Source organism: Bidens hawaiensis, unplaced genomic scaffold, assembly GCF_021521415.1.
Source record: "Bidens hawaiensis isolate Kalapana, Puna unplaced genomic scaffold, B.hawaiensis_p1.1 tig00004743_1, whole genome shotgun sequence".
In the NCBI taxonomy this organism is placed as follows: domain Eukaryota; kingdom Viridiplantae; phylum Streptophyta; class Magnoliopsida; order Asterales; family Asteraceae; genus Bidens; species Bidens hawaiensis.
This window is the reverse complement of record NW_027491293.1, coordinates 849,692-870,615: the sequence shown is the minus strand read 5'-3', so window position 1 is coordinate 870,615 and position 20,924 is coordinate 849,692. Positions and strand designations below refer to the sequence as shown.

Here is a 20,924-nt window from a genome sequence, read left to right as displayed (position 1 = left end):
TTGGATTAATCAGGCAGACAACAACCACCGCCGATGATCTTGAAGTGCTCTGAGGTTAGGATTGAAAATTAAGGATCCTCGATGTTACGATTGCAATCCCAGCAACATCTCTGTCTGTAATAGGTTTATACTACATCAAGTTTAGTTTCTTATAAAACCAGCTAACTGAGACCACTTTAATCTAGGTCGAAAGATTGATTGCATGCTCATCTCATCAACAATAGCACCGAAGAAAAATTGGTGATTAAATATCCATCTCTCCATTGTTGCACCAAAGAAATCGATGACTATTAACTATATCAGAGGCAACGTCTACCAATTCAAACCATAGGAGCTTCTTGGTTATTTCATACATAATGCGCGTTTTTGGTTTTTCACTTTTCGGACCATGGAACTAAAACTCAAAAAATGTGTTAAAAGTTTTTTGCTTAGCCTAAATGTCAGCAATACTCTTCACTAATAATTGGATAGGCGAACTCTAGTTTTTTAACCTTTATATAAATTTTTTTTATCATGTAGGTGCATGTGGTGGTATTTTCGCGGCTGGACTGATGGTGCTGCCTGTTACCAAATAATCCTCTCCTAAAAAAACGCATGGTGTTTATAAATTGAAACTCTTATCTTCCAACATTGTTTTATATAAAACTAGGTTAGGTACCCGTGTAATACACGGGTTTTAACAATGAAAACGGTAAAAAATTAGAAACTTTAAAAATACTTCTTATGTTGAAATAAACACGTATCGCAAAAGAAATCCTTTTAAATTTTATTTTTTGACATAAGATCGCCAACTAATTTTATTTATTACATAAAACTCAACATAAAAGAATACAATAAATAATAAATAGATTAAACAGGACAACCCTTAAACCCGTCCAGTTGACCCAAACACGAACAATTTAGCTAAAAGAAGTCACCTCAAAGTTGATACAAAGCCTGTAAATTCGGTTGAAAACTTTCAAGCACCCGAAAATTAGGAAAACGTATTAGAATAACGTCAACAATTATCGGAGTTTAAACTCAATAATAATTGATAACAATAGTACAAAAAAAGTACACCGGTTACCTTTACCTTAATAACAGGGGACACCTATTTGATATACCACACAATGATTATATTGATATCAAAGCAAAATAGTCACGTACTATCAGTAAACAAACTAAAAGCCAAAAATGATAATAAGACAAATATTAAGAAATATTGTGTATGTTGGAGCACCCTCATTGACACTGTATTGGAATAGGTTTTTCGTAAGCTTATTTTGCAACAGTATTCATTAGCTCTGCAGAAAATCTAGTTTATGCATATGTTTTTATTGGCCTTGAAACATCAAAGCCTAAAGGCAAATGTCTATAACCTTTTGACACTACACAAAACTAACATAAATGCCCAACAAAATAATTATAAGAAGAAATGTAAAAAAGAGTAGTACATTAAGTTACCAACCATAACTCAACTATTAGCTTTTCACTTACAGTGATCACCATGCCCCTAAATTTAAAATAAAATAGGCTTGTGCTTCCAACTATACAAAATAAACAGAAAAGAAACAAAATCTTAATCTAAACACTACACAAGTTTCTACGTAACAGACATTCGAAATGAAATACACCAACTTTCAAACACATACAAACTAATGGAATGGCACAAATACTCCAGCAGGCTATAGAAATGTAGCTCCTATTTGTGAACACAGTACCACCCAGTATACATATAACAAAAGCATATTGAAAATGCCAAATAAGGCAAAATAAGCACATATAACAAAAGCATTTTAACCTTGAATGCGAATAACTCCTTCAAACGATGGTTTGCCTATAAAGAAACTGTTCTTAGAATGCTAACACTTCTTTATGCCATAAAAATTTGAAGCCAAGAAAAAGGTTATATGTTGTCATTTGTCAAATATTTTATAACAGTTTAGATGCATTAAAAATTAAAAGATTAACATCAAGTTCAGAAACAAAAAAAAAAAAAAAAGAGAAAAACAAATAAGATATAGGAAGAGGAATAAACTTATGGCTTTATCAATTATTTAGTTTAAAACTTACAAGTAACTTATTGCTATATATTGATCAAATGAAAAGGCAAACTATCATATATGCTGCCCGTTAGACATTCATTCTCCTACCAGTTTGTCTATCCTTCATAATAATTGAGTTTGTAACTGTAATTGTAAGCTCTCCATACTTGCCGAAATACTTAACGAATGCATATATACACAAAAAAATGCACCAAATCAGATACTAACAATAGATTTCAGAAACGCACACAATTATGGATAACATATGGTAGTATCTTTTGTTAAATAAAAATCTTTTTGTAGCAACTCAGTAAACAAATTTCAAGTTTATGCAAAAATATATATATAGGTACTTACAATATCAATGACCATTTGGAGACGTCGTCTCCAATCAATCAACCTGGGTAGTGAATCTGAGACTTAAATTGAAGGATTACAATTTGCAAGCTTCTAATATTTTGCCCAATAAACATTCATCACCGACATCAGGATCTACAAACATCAAAATAAGTTTCAAATACATGTTTCTTAACATGAAATCGAAATTGACGAGTTGGGGAATACAAATAAAATACCTTATGAAATCAAAGAGAGATGATAGTTTGATGCTTGTATGTTCATCGATTGGTACGATTCGCACAACTGGTTCGTATAGAGGTTATGAAATCAGAGTAAAATAATGAAATAAACCTTAAATCCGTGGGATGAAGAATAAGAATCCGGAGCAGCCGTAATTGTGAAAAGGGTGTGCCGGAGTTTACGAATTTTGTTATATATCACCGTCGAAAATTAATAAACCCTAAAAAAGTTACGAGCGGGAAAAAAATGATTAAAATTTCCTCTTTAGTGGATGTTGATCTAGTGCTTGAAATGTGTAAAACTTGATAGCAAACTGACTATGTGAGCTTAATGGTTTAGTATTGAAATGTGTTTGTGATCAGAATGGTAATCATATTATTCAAAAATGCATTGAGTCCGTGCCTAAAGATCATATCAAAACTTACGAGCCGATTTTACAACCCGTCGTAAATAGATTATTCTGCCACTATTATTACCATGACAGACACCGATATGGCGATTTGCCAGAAACAACTGCAGCTGATCAAGATATGGCCAAACATACAATGTAAGTTGGTCTAGAACCCGCCGCAACGCGCGAGGATAGTTTTACTAGTTCTAAATAATATAAACTTTATTTATTCAAAGTTATAAAAAGAAAACCCAAATATAAGTAAAACTAGTTATAGAAATAGGAAAACTGGATTTTAATAATCCCAACTTTCTGCCATTGGCCGATAATAATCCCAACTTAGTTTATTCCCACCAGTGATCACAAACTTAAAAAAGTTGGCTTTCAATGGTCCCCTGTAAAAAAAAATCTAACGGCGTTAAGTTTTTTCCGAATTTAAAACTGATTTTTTAGAGCTTTTGATCGTAAGGAGGATACGAGTCGATTAACGTAAAACTTAGCTCGAAATGATGCTTCAAATGGCTTGATTAGTGCTTCAAATCGGGTATTTGAACTTCGACTTAACAAAAATTAAGTTGTTTAGAGTATCGTTGCGAGCTAAGTTTTACGTCAATCGACTCGTAGCCTTCTTCCGATCAAAAGCCCTAAAAAATCAGTTTAAAATTCGGAAAAAACTTAACGCCGTTAGTTTTTTAATGGGAGACCATTGAGAGCCAATTTTTTTAAATTTGGGAGCACTGGTGGGAATAAACTAAGTCAGGATTTTTATCTGCCAATAACAGAAAGTTGAGATTATTAAAATACAATCTTCCATAGAAATATGATATTAAAATAAACAAACAAGAGACTAACACATCTTTGACTATATGTTTGTATGCCAACATGTCGTTGACCATTCGTCTTGAGGTCTAACTCATCTTTGACCATGTGTTAGGAGTCTAACATGTCTTTGACGACGCGTTTGTAAACGCGTCGTCAAAGACGTGTTACACTTCCTAACACATGGTCAAAGATGAGTAAACGCGTCGTGAAAGACGTGTTAGACTTCCTAACACATGGTCAAGGATGAGTAAAAACATGTTGTCAAAGACGTGCTAGACTTCCTAACACAGGGTCAAAGATGAGTTAGACCATGTGTAATGGATGGAGCCCCTATGGGAATGTTTTGCGCTATGTGGCGCCACATCATCATCAGAGCTTTTTGACTAAAATAGGTGTAGTGGATGGAGCCACTTCCAATCATTCCTTCATTATTATTTTTTTATTTTTTATTTAAAATAATGTAAATAGCATTTCATTAAATAAAACAAAGAAATAAAATTACATTAAATACAATCATAAGAAATAAAACTTAAAAATTATGAAAGATGAAGTTTTAGGTAAAATTTTAAAAAGTTATAAATTTAAGGGTAAAAAATGTGACATATTTGGTTCAAATAAAAAAAAAGTTGGTTAATGTTGAACTATAATTCTCTTCTTCAAGGTTAAGTTACCTCCCTCCTTCATCTTCTTCTCCAGGAATATTCATGGTAATTCTCTTCTCAATTCTTGATTAAAAGGCATAATTAAACACAATTAACAAACCCATCAATTACTTTCCACTTCTTCCTCCCCTTTCCGGCGTTGTGTGGGAAGCGCCCCCCCCCCCCCTTCCCCCTCCATAGTGCCTTGGGGGACGGTGTTCCCAGCGCTTTGGGGTCGCCATGAGGGTGGGAAGTACCCCACTATGCATGGTCTTTGAGTTGGATATTTTTGAAATTTTAAAGTTTAAGAGTAAAAACGAAATATCTTTACAAATAGGTCTATTTTAAGAATTTTCCCATATACTAAACTACTAAAATCTTGAGAATGAAAAAATCAATTCTTAAGCAATATTGCATCTAACATTTTCAATTTTCTAAAAATAATAAGTTTTCTAAAAGTATAAACGTAAATTAGCATTCTTAGAATATCCATATTGTTAGGGGTCATTTTATCCCTAGCGTGATCCTGACTCTTTTCCTGATAGCTTGAATTCCCAGCTAACTGCGGGATCCTAAACTAACTGACTATACTTGTTTTATTTGTATTATGCTTGCAGGCTACTCAAAGATGTAACGGCCTATAACGGCTAGATGACTAATTCTACCTAAAAGACCGAAGGACCAGTAGAAATGCACGTGGGATTGGAGAACAAGTCTTTAAACAGTCATTTGAGCTAGGTTCCCGTATTTGTAGGACAATTAGTTACCTACTTATACTATATAATGAGGCTTGATTGATTGATAGAAAACATTTTACACACACTAAAAACACTCTCTATAACTACTAGCTTCGATCAACACTTGCTCTCAAGTTGTAAACACTATTTCGAATTAATAAATTGAGGCAGGGGGTAATTTTCCCCTCTCGAGGTTGTTTTCCGAGAATCCTCACTAGGATCTAAGGTTTATTCCTTGATGCATCACTGTGTTCACCTTTACTTTTATCGCACTTGTCTACTATATTACTTACCTCACTATTGAAGAACACTCTACCTCACTCAATGAAATTGTTCAATTATTGCTTTGATAATTTTTAACCAAAACAGTTTGGCGCACACCGTAGGGCAAGTGGTGTTTTTTCATACTTAAGTCCATATTTACATCCATCCTAAACCGTTACCTTACAAATCTATACTAAAAATGGCCTTTCAATCAAAAGCTACATCTTTATCCATGCCGATCGCAGTTTCCGGAGCTGCTCAACAACTTCCTCTTCCACCTGCCGTCCAGAGGAAGATGACCAACGTCGGCGTTAACATCTCAGAAGCTGGAGTATCAAGCAATATGCTTCCTCCTACAACAAGGCCTTCAGCAGGCGTGCCACTCTCCCAACACGAGACCTTTCCTTAAGTCTAACGATGATAATTTTTATGTTTTAATGCAGATGAAGGAACACATAGAGGCTTAGAAGCAAAAAAACAACTCAGTTATGAGGGAGCTCCAGGATATTTCGGCCCAAGGGAAGAAGTTGACGGTGGAGTCCTTCACTCCATTGCGGCCTAGGAACATGAACTTTTATGTGTCGAGATCCGGGGGAAATCACTATGGTGACTTCCTTACCACGCAATTAGAAAACACAACGAGTGCCTGTTCAGGTAATATGCACATGAAATATGATGCTAAAGTCTTCTTTCCATAGATGCCCTCCTACTCCGAACGTGCACTGCAAACAGTATCTCCTTCTTTCACACACGAACGGAAGCGACAAAAATTCAACAGAAAATATCTAAAAATAGATCTTATCAAATCAACCATTTTGATAGATGTTAAGCAATTAAAGTATTTCACCAACACCAATGATATATATATATATATATATATATATATATATATCAGGAGGATTTTCTTTGACCTGGACCCTATCTAACCCATTCAGTTCCACCTTGTAATTGTTAAACATTAATCTTTTATTGGTGGAATTGAAAAATATTTTAGAAATTCTTAACGGGTCAGACCACCAAAATTTAAACTTACCTAGCATGAATCAAATGCATATCGTGTATCGAGAAGACTGGTCGTGCTTGAATTTCAATGGCTTCTTCTTTCTTGTAGACCATCTTCTAACTTTCAAATAATTCCAAATTCACATGTACCCTTTTCTTTGCCTTCTCCCGTGGTTTCAACTTTTGGGCAACATTCATTATAAGTACCACGGGTTGATTGTGGTGCTCTTCCTTTACCACCACCTCCATATTTAAAACTTCCATATTTTGATCCCCACACTTAATTTCTTCGTGTGGTGTAGGGTTTATCACTTCTGCCAGTTTACTTTCTAACTCCAAATCCAAAAGCTCATCCTTATCTGACAACTTATTTTCAACCTTTTCCTCAACACCAAACATCAACTCATGTGAGTCTCCTAAATCCACTTCATCCTCTATATCTTCTTTCTTCACTAACGACCTCTGATAAGCAGCCCACTCTGCTCCGTTTATTTCATCATTAGAGTCACTCCAGTAATTAGCAATAGTAACATGTGGAACCGGAGGTGGGACTTCATCGTCCATTTTCGTCTCCGTTACTTGAATGATCTTCTCATCTAACTTGTCTACATATTCCAAGAACTTCAATCTCTTTTCTTCTTCGTCTTCTTCATCCAGTCTCCTAGCAATGTTTTCTACTGTACGTTGGAGATCTGTAAGAACACTATGTTGATTTTTCAAGATGATATCATGCTCAGCTAACTTTTGTTGGGTATTTGAGGCAATATATTGAGCCAACATATTCTCTAAATTCTTCATCTTTTCGAACACACTACTCTCAACAGGGTTTCTATTAGAATATTGACCATCAAATTGACCCTGATTATGCTGAGGCTGCTGATACAGATCATCATAATAATACGAAGGAGGCCCTGCAAAAAATTTTGTTGCGGCTGCACAGGAGGGTTAGCATAATCTTTTGCAAGTTTTCTAGTCGTGCCATGTGTTTAATTCTTAACAAACCGTGGGTTCAAAACACGACACACTAGATGAGACATGGTAACAGCAAAAAATCGGACACCCGGGATCACCCTACAAATAGATCACTCTTTTGTCTGATAAACAAAACGTAACGAACCTGGCTCACTCACTCAGGAGGAAACCTACAATTGGGGAACCCTGTAGCACAACCCTAAATAAATTACTCTATAGAGTATCGAACGCACGATCTCCAATAAAGAATGTCATAAGGCTATCATTTACAACATAGAATATAACCATTAAAGCTCATAATCTACTTTGTAATATACGTCTATACATGCATCTTGTTGAATTTAAACCATCGACCTCGAAAACAGAAGAGATACGCTTTATCACAAGAATTTTCCTTGAGAAAGAGCTACTAATAACTTGGTTTAATATCCTTTTGTTAAAATACAAAGAAAATAACATTCTAATGCATTATACTTTAGTTTCATTGTTTCCTCTCTTATCTTATTTGTTATACTAGTCACCCCTAATTTTTATAAAAAAAATATTATATCTTGTTTAATTCAACCTTGTGTGTCCATACATCCACATCGGCATCCACAACTCTACTATCTTTAGCTTTCACGCATGTGTCTTCTTAATACCCGACAAACAATCTGATCCATATAAGCAATGTAAGTTAAATAGCAGCAAGTAAACTTCCATTTTATGTTTTTCAGTATTGAAGATTCACCAAAGCTTCCCCTTCAATCCTAATAGTCAAACTTTCATGTTTGACTATTCTCACGGTTGGATTTACTCTTTAGACAAAGCATCATCTGTGTCCTTGTATGCCACACTCTTTGGATGTCTCATTGGAATGTCGCTCTTAACACTCTTTGATATGTCAAAGGCACTTGCTCTTAACACTCTTTGATATGTCAAAGGCACTTTATCTCAAGGATTGTTCTTCAACAATAATCCTTCTTTGGATTTACAGGCATTCTGTGATTCGGATAGGACAGCTTGTCCTAATACTCATCGATCGCTTAGCGGTTTTTATATTTCTCTTGGAGGTTCTCCTATTTCTTAGAAATCTAAGAAACAACCTACCGTTTCTTTAAGCTCTGCTGAAGCCGAATACTGATCTCTTCGACGCGTCATTGCCGAACTTGCTTGGTTGACAAGACTTCTCTCGGAGTTTAAGGTTCTTGATATTACTTCTGTCACCCTTAAATGCGACAGTCAGACCGCAATTTATATTGCAAAGAATCCTGTTTTTCATGAGCGAACTAAACATATTGAAATCGTCATTTTGTTGGCGAGAAATTATAAGAAGGTCTCTTGACTTTGGTACATACGAAGATGAATGATCGATTTGCTGATATTTTTACATAGAGCTTACGAGAACCTCACATTCACGAGCTTTTGTGTAAGTTGGGGTTTTTTCAACCTCCAACTTGAGGGGGGTGTGAACGTATATGTTGTTATTCAACATATACGGATATGCGGCGTGTATGTTAGACGTCGCATAACATATGCGTCGCGTATATGTGTGTGTGTGTATAGGTTGTTTGTTTTCTTCTATTGTAATAATTGATTCTGAGATAATAAAATTTCTTTCTCTCTCTTCTTCATTTTATTTTATTTTTGTATCATCATTTTATACGAGCCAAGTTTATGTTTTTCAGTATTGAAGATTCACCAAAGCTTCCCCTTCAATCCTAATAGTCAAACTTTTATATTGACTATTCTCACAGTTGGATTTACTCTTTAGACAAAACATCATCCGTATACTTTAAATTCCTTCCCACCAACTTTGATTCTTATATTTGTAAAAGAGCCACACATTCCCCACATATTAAAAACTCCAATACACACGCGCACACATCCATACAGTTTGCAAGAACAAGAAATTATGGCCTTCATTTGTTTTTCCACATCTCCAAGAAAACCAACAAGAAGACGACACATTTTCGGTAGCCGAAGCCGTAAAAACGCCACAAACCCGTATTCAGATTGTGGGCTTGACAAGTTTGAGGCACTTGTGGCTGATCTTGACCAGAAAAGACAGAAGATTTTGGCACAAAAAGGGTGTGAAGATGTCTCCATGGTTAAGTTCATTTACAGATCAAGCTCCAACGAAATCGAACCTGTTGTGATCAAGTTACTAGATCATAGAAAACACCATAACACAAGTTTGTTACATGCTCCAAAAGTTGATCATTTAATGAACTTTTCTGCTATTAAACAGAATAATGATGGTAACGAAGCCAAAGAAGATAACACGATACCATTGGTTAATGATCCTACGAAAAAGATTAGGTCCGATCAATGCAAAAGAAAGATTTGGGAATGGTGGAAGTCTTGTTATTATTTTGCTTTGTTTGTGATCTTGATCTTGGTGCTATTGATGTTTTCTGGACGATCTTTGGCGATATTATGTACTTCTATTGGTTGGTATTTGGTTCCCAACGTTAAAGATATGTTACATAAATCAAAGAAGTCGAATAATAACACGAAGAAAGTGTAGTTGCATAAGTCAAGACGGACTGATTATAAGCAATAAACAGTTTAACACCACAATGAATGTTTGTGATCGAACTTTGTTGTAAAACAGTTGATCTATCTATAGTGACGACCAAAACAACATAGCTGTTTCGGGTTCTTTAAGGGATTTTGTTGGTATGTATATTGTTTTGTAGATTTCGATTCTTTGTGGAGATGTCTATGTTGCATTGTTGTGTATGTTTTCCTTTTAGTTCTTTTGTTTGTTTTGTTTTGGTTTGGTAGCATTAGACACGCCGAGTAGGACACAAAGTTTGATCGCTTGGTAGTTGGTACCTAAATCTTGATTATATCGTTTCAGATTGACACTTTAAAAGACTTATCTTGTCATTAACTAACTCTTTATCTTAGTCTTAATTTAATTTAGGGTTAGGTGTATTAAATAGCCAACTATATATTTCTTCTATTCTGTTTCAGATTGACACTTCAATAATATCACAATTAATCTATGTATATCTCATCTAATTATTATAAATAAGCATCTTATGTAATTAGGAAAGTTACTAGCTCATGATCCGAAGCTCGCTTGAAAACGGTTCAGTTGTAAAAGAGCCGCGCTGAGCTCTCGAGCTAGCCTTAGCTTAGTTTGCTAGCTCACTTGTTAATTAGTTCGTATAATCTACCTAAATGGGGTACTTAATTACTATATCCAACCGTATAACACCAACATTCTTTTGGAGAGTTGGTAGAAAAGAAACATTTTCAAAGGCCTATTGGTTCTAGGTTCGATATATACTTGGTGCTACAATTTAATTTTAGCTGCATATTCCTTATTTCCTTCATTGGGCTAGCATCCCAGATTGCGCACTTGCAAAATCTTTTTTCTTTCTCTAAATGTTAGTCCCCAAGTAACTTGGTTTACAAAAACTAAAGGGTGTGAGTGTCTCTTTTAGGAAACACACTTGCCTTTGAAAAAATAAATGAAAGGTACTGATAATCAATTAGTGCTAAAGTTTATTTTCAAGAAAATTTTACCAACTATGCCTATCAAAGTAACGTCTAGTTTGTAATTAACAAGAGAAATAAATTGTATTGTTGCTCCTTGTACCCAATCAATAGCGGCGCCCCTTGGAAACTCACATAGTCTAGGGGTCTCGTCGCCTCTTAGAGTCCTTAAGGTTTCATGATGCTAGAAATCATAATAATGTTATGTAAGTGTATTTCACGCATCTAAACTCGTATCGATATTTACTTTATTTTTTCATTTGATTCTGAGTATATCCAGTTATACTTAAGTAACAATGATTAAACAAAAATTATCGATAAGAGCAAAACTAATTTATCTAATTTATTAAAATTTGAAGTTCAATATAATACCTTATAAGAATTCCCACTGAAAGCCCAAAAGGGAACCATGTTCACAATGTTGACCCATAAGTATGCTACTGTTTAGATGTGTACAAAAACCTGTTTATGAAATAGGAACCGGGTTTAAACCCAAACCTTTCAAAATTGTAAAATCGGTTTATGTAGTAACCTCTTTGGTTTTAACCCTACCTATTGGCTTGAGATCGGTTCCACATTTTTTTGAGTTCGGTTCCACATATCTTTGCATTGGAACTAGTTTGAAACTGGGTTATGAAGAACAAATTTTGGTTTGGAGTCGGTTTTACCGTTGGGACGAGATCTAGCTATATATACGACTGTTTTTGGTGATTTTTGACTGTTTTCCTTGTGGTTTTTTTACCTTTTTCCAAATCATGGGGTGGTATTATATGTTTTAGCTTTATCGCATTGCTCAAAACCATTTAACCCTAAACCAAGATATTGAACTCAATTGGAATATCATCTTCAAATCAACATATATGATTATAATTGCATACAATTATTAGACAACACAGGTTAGCCTACATGATAGAGGCGCATGCCTCTTAGATGGGAGGTGGGAAGTCTCAGGTTCAAACTTGGATCGTAGCTTATATTGTTGATGTAAAGTAAGATTTGTCCTTAAAATAAAACATAAAATTGTCATTATCATGATATAGTAGAAGTCATCCAAAATAAATGAATCAACATCATCAAGTGATCCTGTTTCGTGATTCATGATATAGTAGAAGTCATCCAAAAAATTAAATACTTGTTACTCATAAATGAGGATTTTGCATCATTTTAAAAACTATGTAGTGGTTTACTTAAGACTTCACGAGTTAGGGACAAAGTTACAAAGAACATACTCCAAAAGCTTCCACCTAATTGCAAACCAATCCCAACCTAATCCACTCTAGCTTCTATCAATATATTCATCTCACTTTCTCCCATGCTCAACTTTCAACAGAAAACTCCATCTCAAAAACAAAAAAAAAATTCAATCGAGAACTTTCATTAAAACCCAACTCAAAAATAAATAATATCAGTTTAATATAGTCGAAGTAATGAGAAATCGATTATTTCGCCCCATAATCTAGCTCGTATGTGTTAATAAGTTATTCATTATTTTTCTATCTTTTCACCTTCATTTTGTGTTAACTATAAAACTTAACAACTATCAGACCTCAATAAAAACCGGACCTCAATAAATTTTCCTAAGTAAAGAATTTCTGAGTCTGCCAGTGTTTACTAAACACGAGGACAGAAAAAGTCAACCAGACGTACAATTACAAGGACTGAAGCTGAAACAATACCAAAGACAAAGGTTACTGTAGAGCAACTTAAAAATAGTTTGATGTGGGTGTTTTATATTCTGTATGACCGGTCAAAATTGAGACGACAAAGAGAAGAGAAGAGAAGATGGGTTGCTTTGATTGCTTGGGCGGAGGGTTAGCCAAACAAGAGAGATTGGAAGAAGAACGCAGAGCTTCTCAAGAAGCTCGAGCTAAAGCCGCTGAAGCCGCCGAGAAAAGGCAATTATTATTTCTCTTTTCATTTAATTTAGTTTAGTTTCAATTGGTTTGTTTGTTATTAGAAGTTACGATCAGTCTTTGTTTGAACAGTTTAACAAAATCTGTTATTTTACCTAACTTCTTTGTTATGATCGCCTGTAATTTTATCAATTTTTACTGTTTCTTGTTTTAGGGCTTTTTTTTTTACTGTAGGTTATTTAATTGATGATCCTAGAAATTTTATTTAAACTAAAACCTTTGTTATGAATTTTAGAGTGAGTTGTTTTGGTCAAGTTGGTTAATTCAGTTACGGGTAACTGAACCGAAACCAAATGATAATTTTTGGTTAAGTGGTTGTGGCTTAATTGAACATTATTTAATTGTTCAGTTCGGTTAGGTTAACTTGGGCAAATCGGTTACGGTTTGTTAATTCGGTTAGGTTAAGTTGGTTAAATCGGTTACAGTTTGTGGCTTAACTGGACCACATTTGATTTCAATGTTTGATGACTAAATTTGCAGGCAAGAGCAATTTGCACAATCAGCTGCAGGTAGAGCTGCACGAGCTCAGATGCAAGCGGCTGCAAAACAGGCTTCACATACTAACAAAGGTGAACCGACTCTTAAGGTATAATTTATTTTCACAAGTTTTTGTAAGTTGTTCGGTGCTATTTTTATTTTAGTTTTAGCATCTCATGAGCTTACTGTTTTATCGGTGCAGTGGCAGATGGGATGATTGTTGTCTTGGCGTTTATAAGCACAACACTCGCCATCAAGGCGCCAAGTACATTTGTAAGTAGTATTCGACTGTTTGTATTTTAATAAGAGATTATTGCTGTTGTTTTAATGGAATTTGTTTATTGTAACATCAGTTTTGAAGTTGCCTGTTATGGAACGATGTAATTTGATAACAGATTGTTGTATATTATCTGGAAATAATAACAGGTTGGTAATTTATAATACATCAAAAAGGTGACCACCACATTTGATTATCTTGCACCAAGCCGTGCAATGTGCTTCATGGTTAGACGGTTCTGACCATGATGTTTTCATTATTGTTTCTGTGGTTGAAATTATACTTGGGATATAATCTGGTTGTAGGACTTATTGCAGAAGTAGGATCAAGTTGAAGGACTTTTAGGGAGAAGGTATAGTATTGGTTAGAAATATCTCTTATCTCTTAGAGCATTCTCGGCCCATTCTCTTAAAATATATGAGGAGAATTTGTAAATTATATGGTATGGTTATGAGTAGTTGTGAATAGAGGAGTGAGAAAATGTTATAGGGGAAAGTTAAATTTGGGGTTTCACTGTTCATGCTGTATAATTTTTTAATATTTTCTAAAAGTGGTTGTGAGTGGAGGAAATGGAAAAGATAATGATAAAAGTATAAAAAGTATTATTTAATTAAATAGGAGAGAGAAAAAACAGTGATTTTTAATGTAATTATATGATATATATAAATATAGGGTGGGGAATGGGTTGGGAATGCTCTTAGGTGCTTGTCTTTACCTTATTTTTGTCTTGTCATTGTAATGCTTTTTCCATAGGGAAAATCCCCAAAATAGCCTAGTTTGACCAAAAAAATTCTAGAATTAGCCTATGTTCTACAAAAATCCCCAAAATAGCCTGTTTTGTCCGTCCGATCCGACTGAATTTCAACACAAACCGACGGAATTTATGGGCCTTAAAAATCGTGTTCATTAAAGAATCGTCGGATCCGACGGAATTCTTCATCTTCTATCTCTCAACCCCTAAACCTTCAAAACCAACCTCCATCTTCATCTTTCTTATTTTTTTCACAAAATCAATCAAATTCATAGTGCAAATCGCTTAATTTTTCGATGAAAACACAATCATAGTGTTCACTTTCACTCTAGAACTCATAATAGAAAACCCCCGAATTGAAAATCTAGGGTTCGACAGACAAATTAAACAGTCAGATCCGACGGAAGCATGAACTGCACTGTCGGATTTGATTGTTTGTTATTACGTTGCCTAGAGCACGAATCCGCCGGAAAATTTGAATGCATGTCAACATTTGATAGACTATACTAATTCGTCGGATCAGTTCTTGTTTTCGTCGGATCTGACGAAAAAATAAGCTATTTTGAGGATTTTTGTAGAACATAGGCTATTTCTGGAATTTTTTGGTCAAACTAGACTATTTTAGGGGTTTTTCCTTTTTCATATCTTCATACTTCTCCAAGTTTTTTTTTTTTGTATTTATTTATCTAACTTAACTCAATTTATTTATTTATTTTTTTAGTACTTAATATTATATTATTAAATATATTATTTTTTATATTTCATTATTATTATTTTTACTATTTTCACTGTTTTTGTTTGTCTATCTATTATTGCTAATACTATTATTATTACCTATTTATTTATTGTATTTATCTATATTTTTCTCTCAACTATTTAGAGTTCTAGTCTTGAACTTTGTGTTTCCTTTATGTTGTTTCATAATTTCATTCATATGGTTATGGAATTTGGGGTCTTTGGAAGCAACCTTGTATGTAGGAACGGTGTGTCTATTTTCCACCGGTATCAGGCCCTGCTAATAGACTTGGTATTAGTGGATATTGAAACTGAGAAGGCAACAAATGTATTTTTGTGTAAATATTGAGCTTCAAATAACAAGCCCAGAAGCTGCCTACGTCGTAAATAAAAATCTATATTTTGTGTAACCAAAAAGATGTTGATACAAAAGAAATGATGTAAAATTGATTAATAGAATTCCTTTGACCTGTCACATGGCTTTACTAACACATTCGTCATCAGATTAATATAGGCTAAATCTGGCCAAACTTTTCTTTCCGGTTCTCTCTATTGCCTACAGCCTATTTTAACCATAAAAATAGAATTTATAAGTTGAAACTACTACGTTGAATAAGTGTGTGGGATAATAGTTAGCCCAATTTTGGTATATTTCTCTGACCTCAAGGCTCAAACTTGTTTAAAACATATTTAGATGTAAAATTGTTTTAAAAAGTAACTCTTTACTCTTTAAACGGGTTTAAATTTGATAACGTGACGTTTCAAGCATTTAAAAATGTTAATGCTGATACTTTCTTTTAAATATACGAAGATAATATTCATTTGTAGGGGTGAGCAGACAACCGAATTAAACGAATCGAAACCGAATTAACCGAAAAAACCGCACCGGAAAAACCGAACCGAAGCATTAACCGACGGTTAATTTTTTTGTTGTTTTGAAAAACCGAAAATTCGGTTTCGATTCGGTTATCCATTTTTAAAAACCGAAAAAAACCGAACCGAACCGATTGATGATGATAAAGATTATCAAATATGATGAGCAATGAACTAAACTTTTAAGATAAATAAATACGATGATAAATGAAGATCGGGACTAAACTTTTCTTGCTTTTAAATTTTTAAACTCTATTTAGCAACTTTGTATTCGTATAGTTCCATATAACAGGTGCCTATTTTTGGTTTTCTGAATTCAATATATATGTGGGCTGTGATACTCTAACACATCATTGAAAAAAAAAACGAAAATAACCGAACCGAAATTAACCGAAAATACGAAAACCGAAAAACCGGAAAACCAAAAACCGAAAGGTTTGCATATTCAAATAACCGATTACTTCGGTTTCGGTTTGGGTTTCGCCTAATAACCGAACCGTGCTCAACCCTATTCATTTGTGTTTAAAGCAGTCGAGTTAATGAAGAAATGTTTCATGTCAATAACAGAGTGTATGCGGCATTCACGTTCACAAAAAAATTATATACATAACCTCCACATAGATAGTCTATGTGACATTCACGTTAACAAAAAAAAATTATATGCATGCCCTCCACATAGATAATGATAATGTTACTAATTGAGTTTTTGGAAAAGCTGGATGTACGGTGTGCCAAAATTGGGTGGAATTGTTGAATTAAAGATACTAAAATTTTTAGGCTTCTATTGTTGGATCCGTGGAGGCCCATGTTAAACGAGACGATATTTAAGGACGGTTCGATAAATCTCATGGGTTGCTTGGTGAAGATTTTAAATAATAATTCATTTATTATTTATTAATAAGTTAGTCTTATTTGAATTAAGTTAGTCTTATCCTAATTCCTATTTGAGTTTGGCTCAAATTATGTATTTGAGTTCCAGTAGGATTAGGCCAAAGGATATCTATATAAGCCTTTGGTATTTGATGTATTATTTCGGTTTTTTCGTGTGTACGTTTTCTTAATAATATATCGAAGTCTTTTTGTTTATCAAAGAGAGATAAGAGAGATTCATTGTGTTTGCAATATAATATGTGCAGGTCTCATTAAAAGAGTTTGTCCTTTGTTTCCTTACTGCACAGAAGCAATATTTGTTTTGCATAATTAAGATCAGTTCTTAATTGTTAATTGTGATCGGCTCCCTTGTGCTATATAAATTCAACAAGTGGCATCAGAGCCGGGTCACCGAACGTCCGTACGTAATCGAGTTTAGCTGATCGAAGTCCAGCCAAGAGATTAGTCTCACGGACGGTTGCCTTTGGCGATTATCCGGGTTTGTAGATCGTAAGCTAGCAGGTGAAGAAAAGAAGCCGACAAGGAAGGAAACGATGGCCGATACGTCGTTTGTTGCCGGAATCAAGCGTTTGAACCAAACTAATTACCGGACATGGTCGACATGTATTATGTCATACCTTCAAGGTCAGGACCTTTGGGAGGTTACCAACGGAACCGATACGCAACTACCAAGAAACTACACCGGAGGTGCTGTCGGGAAGTGGTGAGTAAAGGTCGGGAGAGCGATGTTCATGTTGAAAACAACTGTCGAAGAGGAGATGTAAAATCACTTTCAAGAGACTGAAACTGTAACATTTCGGGTTTTATCGTATTTGTTTATCATTGTTTGGACGTTATTCGGATCCTGATCCTTAATAATACTTTGCATTTATGAGTTATTAGTTTTCCTTTATTCACTTTTAGTCCTCCATGTTTTACTTAATAGTTAATTTTTGAATATAACTAAATTAGTTCACCAAATGACCAACATATCAAACTTGAGGGACCATTTCTGCACAAATGGAAAACACCACCCATGGTGGTCGGAGCGCCGCGCGGCCAGCCATGGGCTTGCCGTCGCGCGGCGTGGGGAGATACCTACACAGTCAGTTCGTTTATTTTGTTTCCTAAACTCGTTTAAGGCATGAAACGTGAAATACCAGATGAATATTTGAGAGTTCAGATGGGAGATCAAGTCTATAAGCAACAGGACCAATACGCTCAATGATTTCAAAAGGACCAACGAACGAGGAGATAACTTCCCTTTCTTTCCAAATCTCACAACACCTTTCCATGGAGATACTTTGAGTAGAACACGATCACCAACGTTAAACTCAAGAGGTTTCCTATGCTTATCCGCATAACTCTTTTGACGACTACGAGCAGCGAGTAGATTTTGGCGGATTTGAGCAATGCGATCAGTCGTTTCTTGAACTAACTCCGGACCAGTAATTTGAGATTCATCAACTCCATTCCAACAAATAGGAGAACGACAATTGCGGCCATAAAGAGCTTCGAAAGGTGTCATACCAATACTAGAGTAAAAGCTATTGTTATACGAGAATTCAATAAGCGGTAGATGAATATCCCAATTGCCACCAAAATCGAGGACACATGAGCGAAGCATATCTTCTAGGGTTTGAATCGTACGCTCGGATTGACCATCAGATTGCGGATGATAAGCAGTACTAAGATCCAAACGAGTTCCCAAAGCGGATTGGAGAGATTTCCAAAAAAGAGAAGTGAAACGACCATCTCTATCGGAGATAATAGTTAATGGAGTTCCATGATGACAAACAATCCTTTCAACGTAGATATGCGCCAATTGATCAACCGAATACATTTCCTTGATGAGAATGAAATGGGCAGACTTCGTCAAACGATCGATGATTACCCAAATACTATCACGTTGCTTTCGGGTAGAAGGAAGTTTAGTAATGAAATCCATAGCAATATCTTCCCACTTCTATTCGGGAACAGGAGGTTGCTCGAGTAGACCATAAGGTCGATGGTGCTCGGCTTTGACTTTAGAGCAAGTGAGACATTTCGCAACGTAGAGAGCAATGTCTTTCTTCATTCCGGGCCACCAAAAGACGGAACGAAGATCAGCGTACATTTTATCAGCACCGGGATGTACGAAATATCGTGATTTATGAGCTTCGTCCATTATGAATGTGCGAAGGTCATCACGGTCGGGAATCCATAAGCGATTAAAGAAATAAAGCAAACCATTGGGTTTGGTTTCCAATTGTAATTCCGCACCACACGACATCTCGTCATACATATTGCATTCGGTGACGGATTTGTGTTGCGCGTTAAGAACAGGCTTTTCGAGATCATTTTGAACGAGAACACAAGTAAGCAACACAGATTTGACTTGTTTCTTACGGCTAAGAGCGTCGGCCACGACATTCGCTTTACCGGGATGGTAGCGAACGACGTTGCCTCATATTGAGTTCCTTTTGATCAAAAATATGCTGGAGACTCTTATGATAGGTAAATACTACGCATTTGGTACCATAGAGATAATGTCTCCAAATCTTCAAGGCGAATACGACGGCACCAAGCTCGAGATCGTGCGTCGTATAATTCTTTTTGTGAACCTTGAGTTGTCTCGAAGCATACACTATAACCTTGTCTCGTTGCATGAGAACACAACCGAGACCTTGATTAGAAGCATCATAGAATACAATGAAATCTTCACTACCTTCGGGGAGAGCAAGAATAGGAGCATTGCAAAGCAAGTCCTTTAAAGTTTGAAACGCTTCATCTTGCTTTGACCCCCACTCGTAAGGTTTACCCTTATGTGTAAGAGCGGTGAGGGGCAATGCAATCTTCAAGAAGTTACGAATGAAACGACGGTAATATCCCGCCAAACCAAGAAAAGAACGAACTTCGGTGGGAGACGTCGATGTCTTCCAATTCTTGACGGCTTCGATCTTTGCGGGATCAATATGGATACCTTTTTCGTTAACGATGTGGCCCAAAAATTGAACTTCCTTAAGCCAAAACTCACATTTCGAAAACTTGGCATACAATTGTTCCTTCCGTAGGAGGTCAAGGATAGCATGTAGATGCTCTTTGTGATCATTTTCGGATTTCGAGTAGATCAAAATGACAACGATGAAAACAATTACGAATTTGTCCAAGTAGGGTTTACACACACGGTTCATGAGGTCCATGAAAACCGCGGGTGCATTGGTTAGCCCAAAAGGCATAACACAAAATTCCTAATGCCCATATCGAGTACGGAAAGCAGTCTAGGGTATGTCATATTCATTAACGCGAAGTTGATGATAACCCGAACGGAGATCGATCTTCGAGAAGCAAGCGGATCCTTGAAGTTGATCGAAAAGATCATCGATACGAGGGAGTGGGTAACGATTCTTGACGGCAAGCTTGTTGAGCTCGCGATAGTCGATGCACATGCGAAATGATCCATCCTTCTTCTTCTCAAACAAAACAGGTGCGCCCCAAGGAGAAGAACTCGGGCGAATAAAACCCTTATCGGAGAGTTCTTGCAATTGGCTCGAAAGCTCTTGCATTTCGGAAGGTGCAAGACGATAAGGTGCTTTAGCAACGGGATTAGCTCCAGGTACGAGATCAATGCGAAACTCGACTTGACGAATAGGAGGAAGTCCAACAACGTCATTAGGAAAGACGTCGGGAAAATCGCGCACAATAGGAATATCTTGAATCTTCTTCTTCTCCTTATCTTTCTCCACCACTAGCGCCAAAAAGGCAACATACTTCTTACGCAAGTAACGTTGAGCTTGAAAGCACGACATGAGATTAAGCTTAGAAGCAGGCGAACTACCGAATACTTTAAGAATAAGGCCATCTTGAAGAGGTATACGAAGGAACTTATCAAAACAAACGACCTCGACGTGATTCAAAGTCAACCAATCTATCCCAACTATGACAACAAAACTACCCATTTGCATCGGAATAAGATCTATACAGAACTTGACCTTATTAAGAACTATGACACAACCACGTATAACCGAAGCAATAGTAATTGAATTCCCATTAACTACTTCTACGGTAAAAGGCTTAGACAACCTATCCCAAGGCTTGTCAATAATGTATGCAAAGTCTAACGAAATA

At 35.7% G+C, this 20,924-nt stretch overlaps 1 protein-coding gene and 1 long non-coding RNA gene across 2 annotated transcripts; both read left to right on the top strand.

Annotated features, from left to right (window-relative positions):
• The first annotated feature begins 9,326 nt into the window (after positions 1-9,326).
• Positions 9,327-9,941, top strand: LOC143627844 (uncharacterized). The gene has a single exon (XM_077097565.1). It carries the CDS (start codon positions 9,327-9,329, stop codon positions 9,939-9,941), a length of 615 nt encoding a protein of 204 aa, XP_076953680.1.
• Positions 9,942-13,293: 3,352 nt separating this feature from the next.
• LOC143627785 (uncharacterized) lies at positions 13,294-13,658 on the top strand. The gene is made up of 2 exons (XR_013152642.1): positions 13,294-13,420; positions 13,514-13,658. It is a non-coding gene; the product is annotated as an uncharacterized LOC143627785 (long non-coding RNA).
• The last annotated feature ends 7,266 nt before the right edge of the window (positions 13,659-20,924 follow it).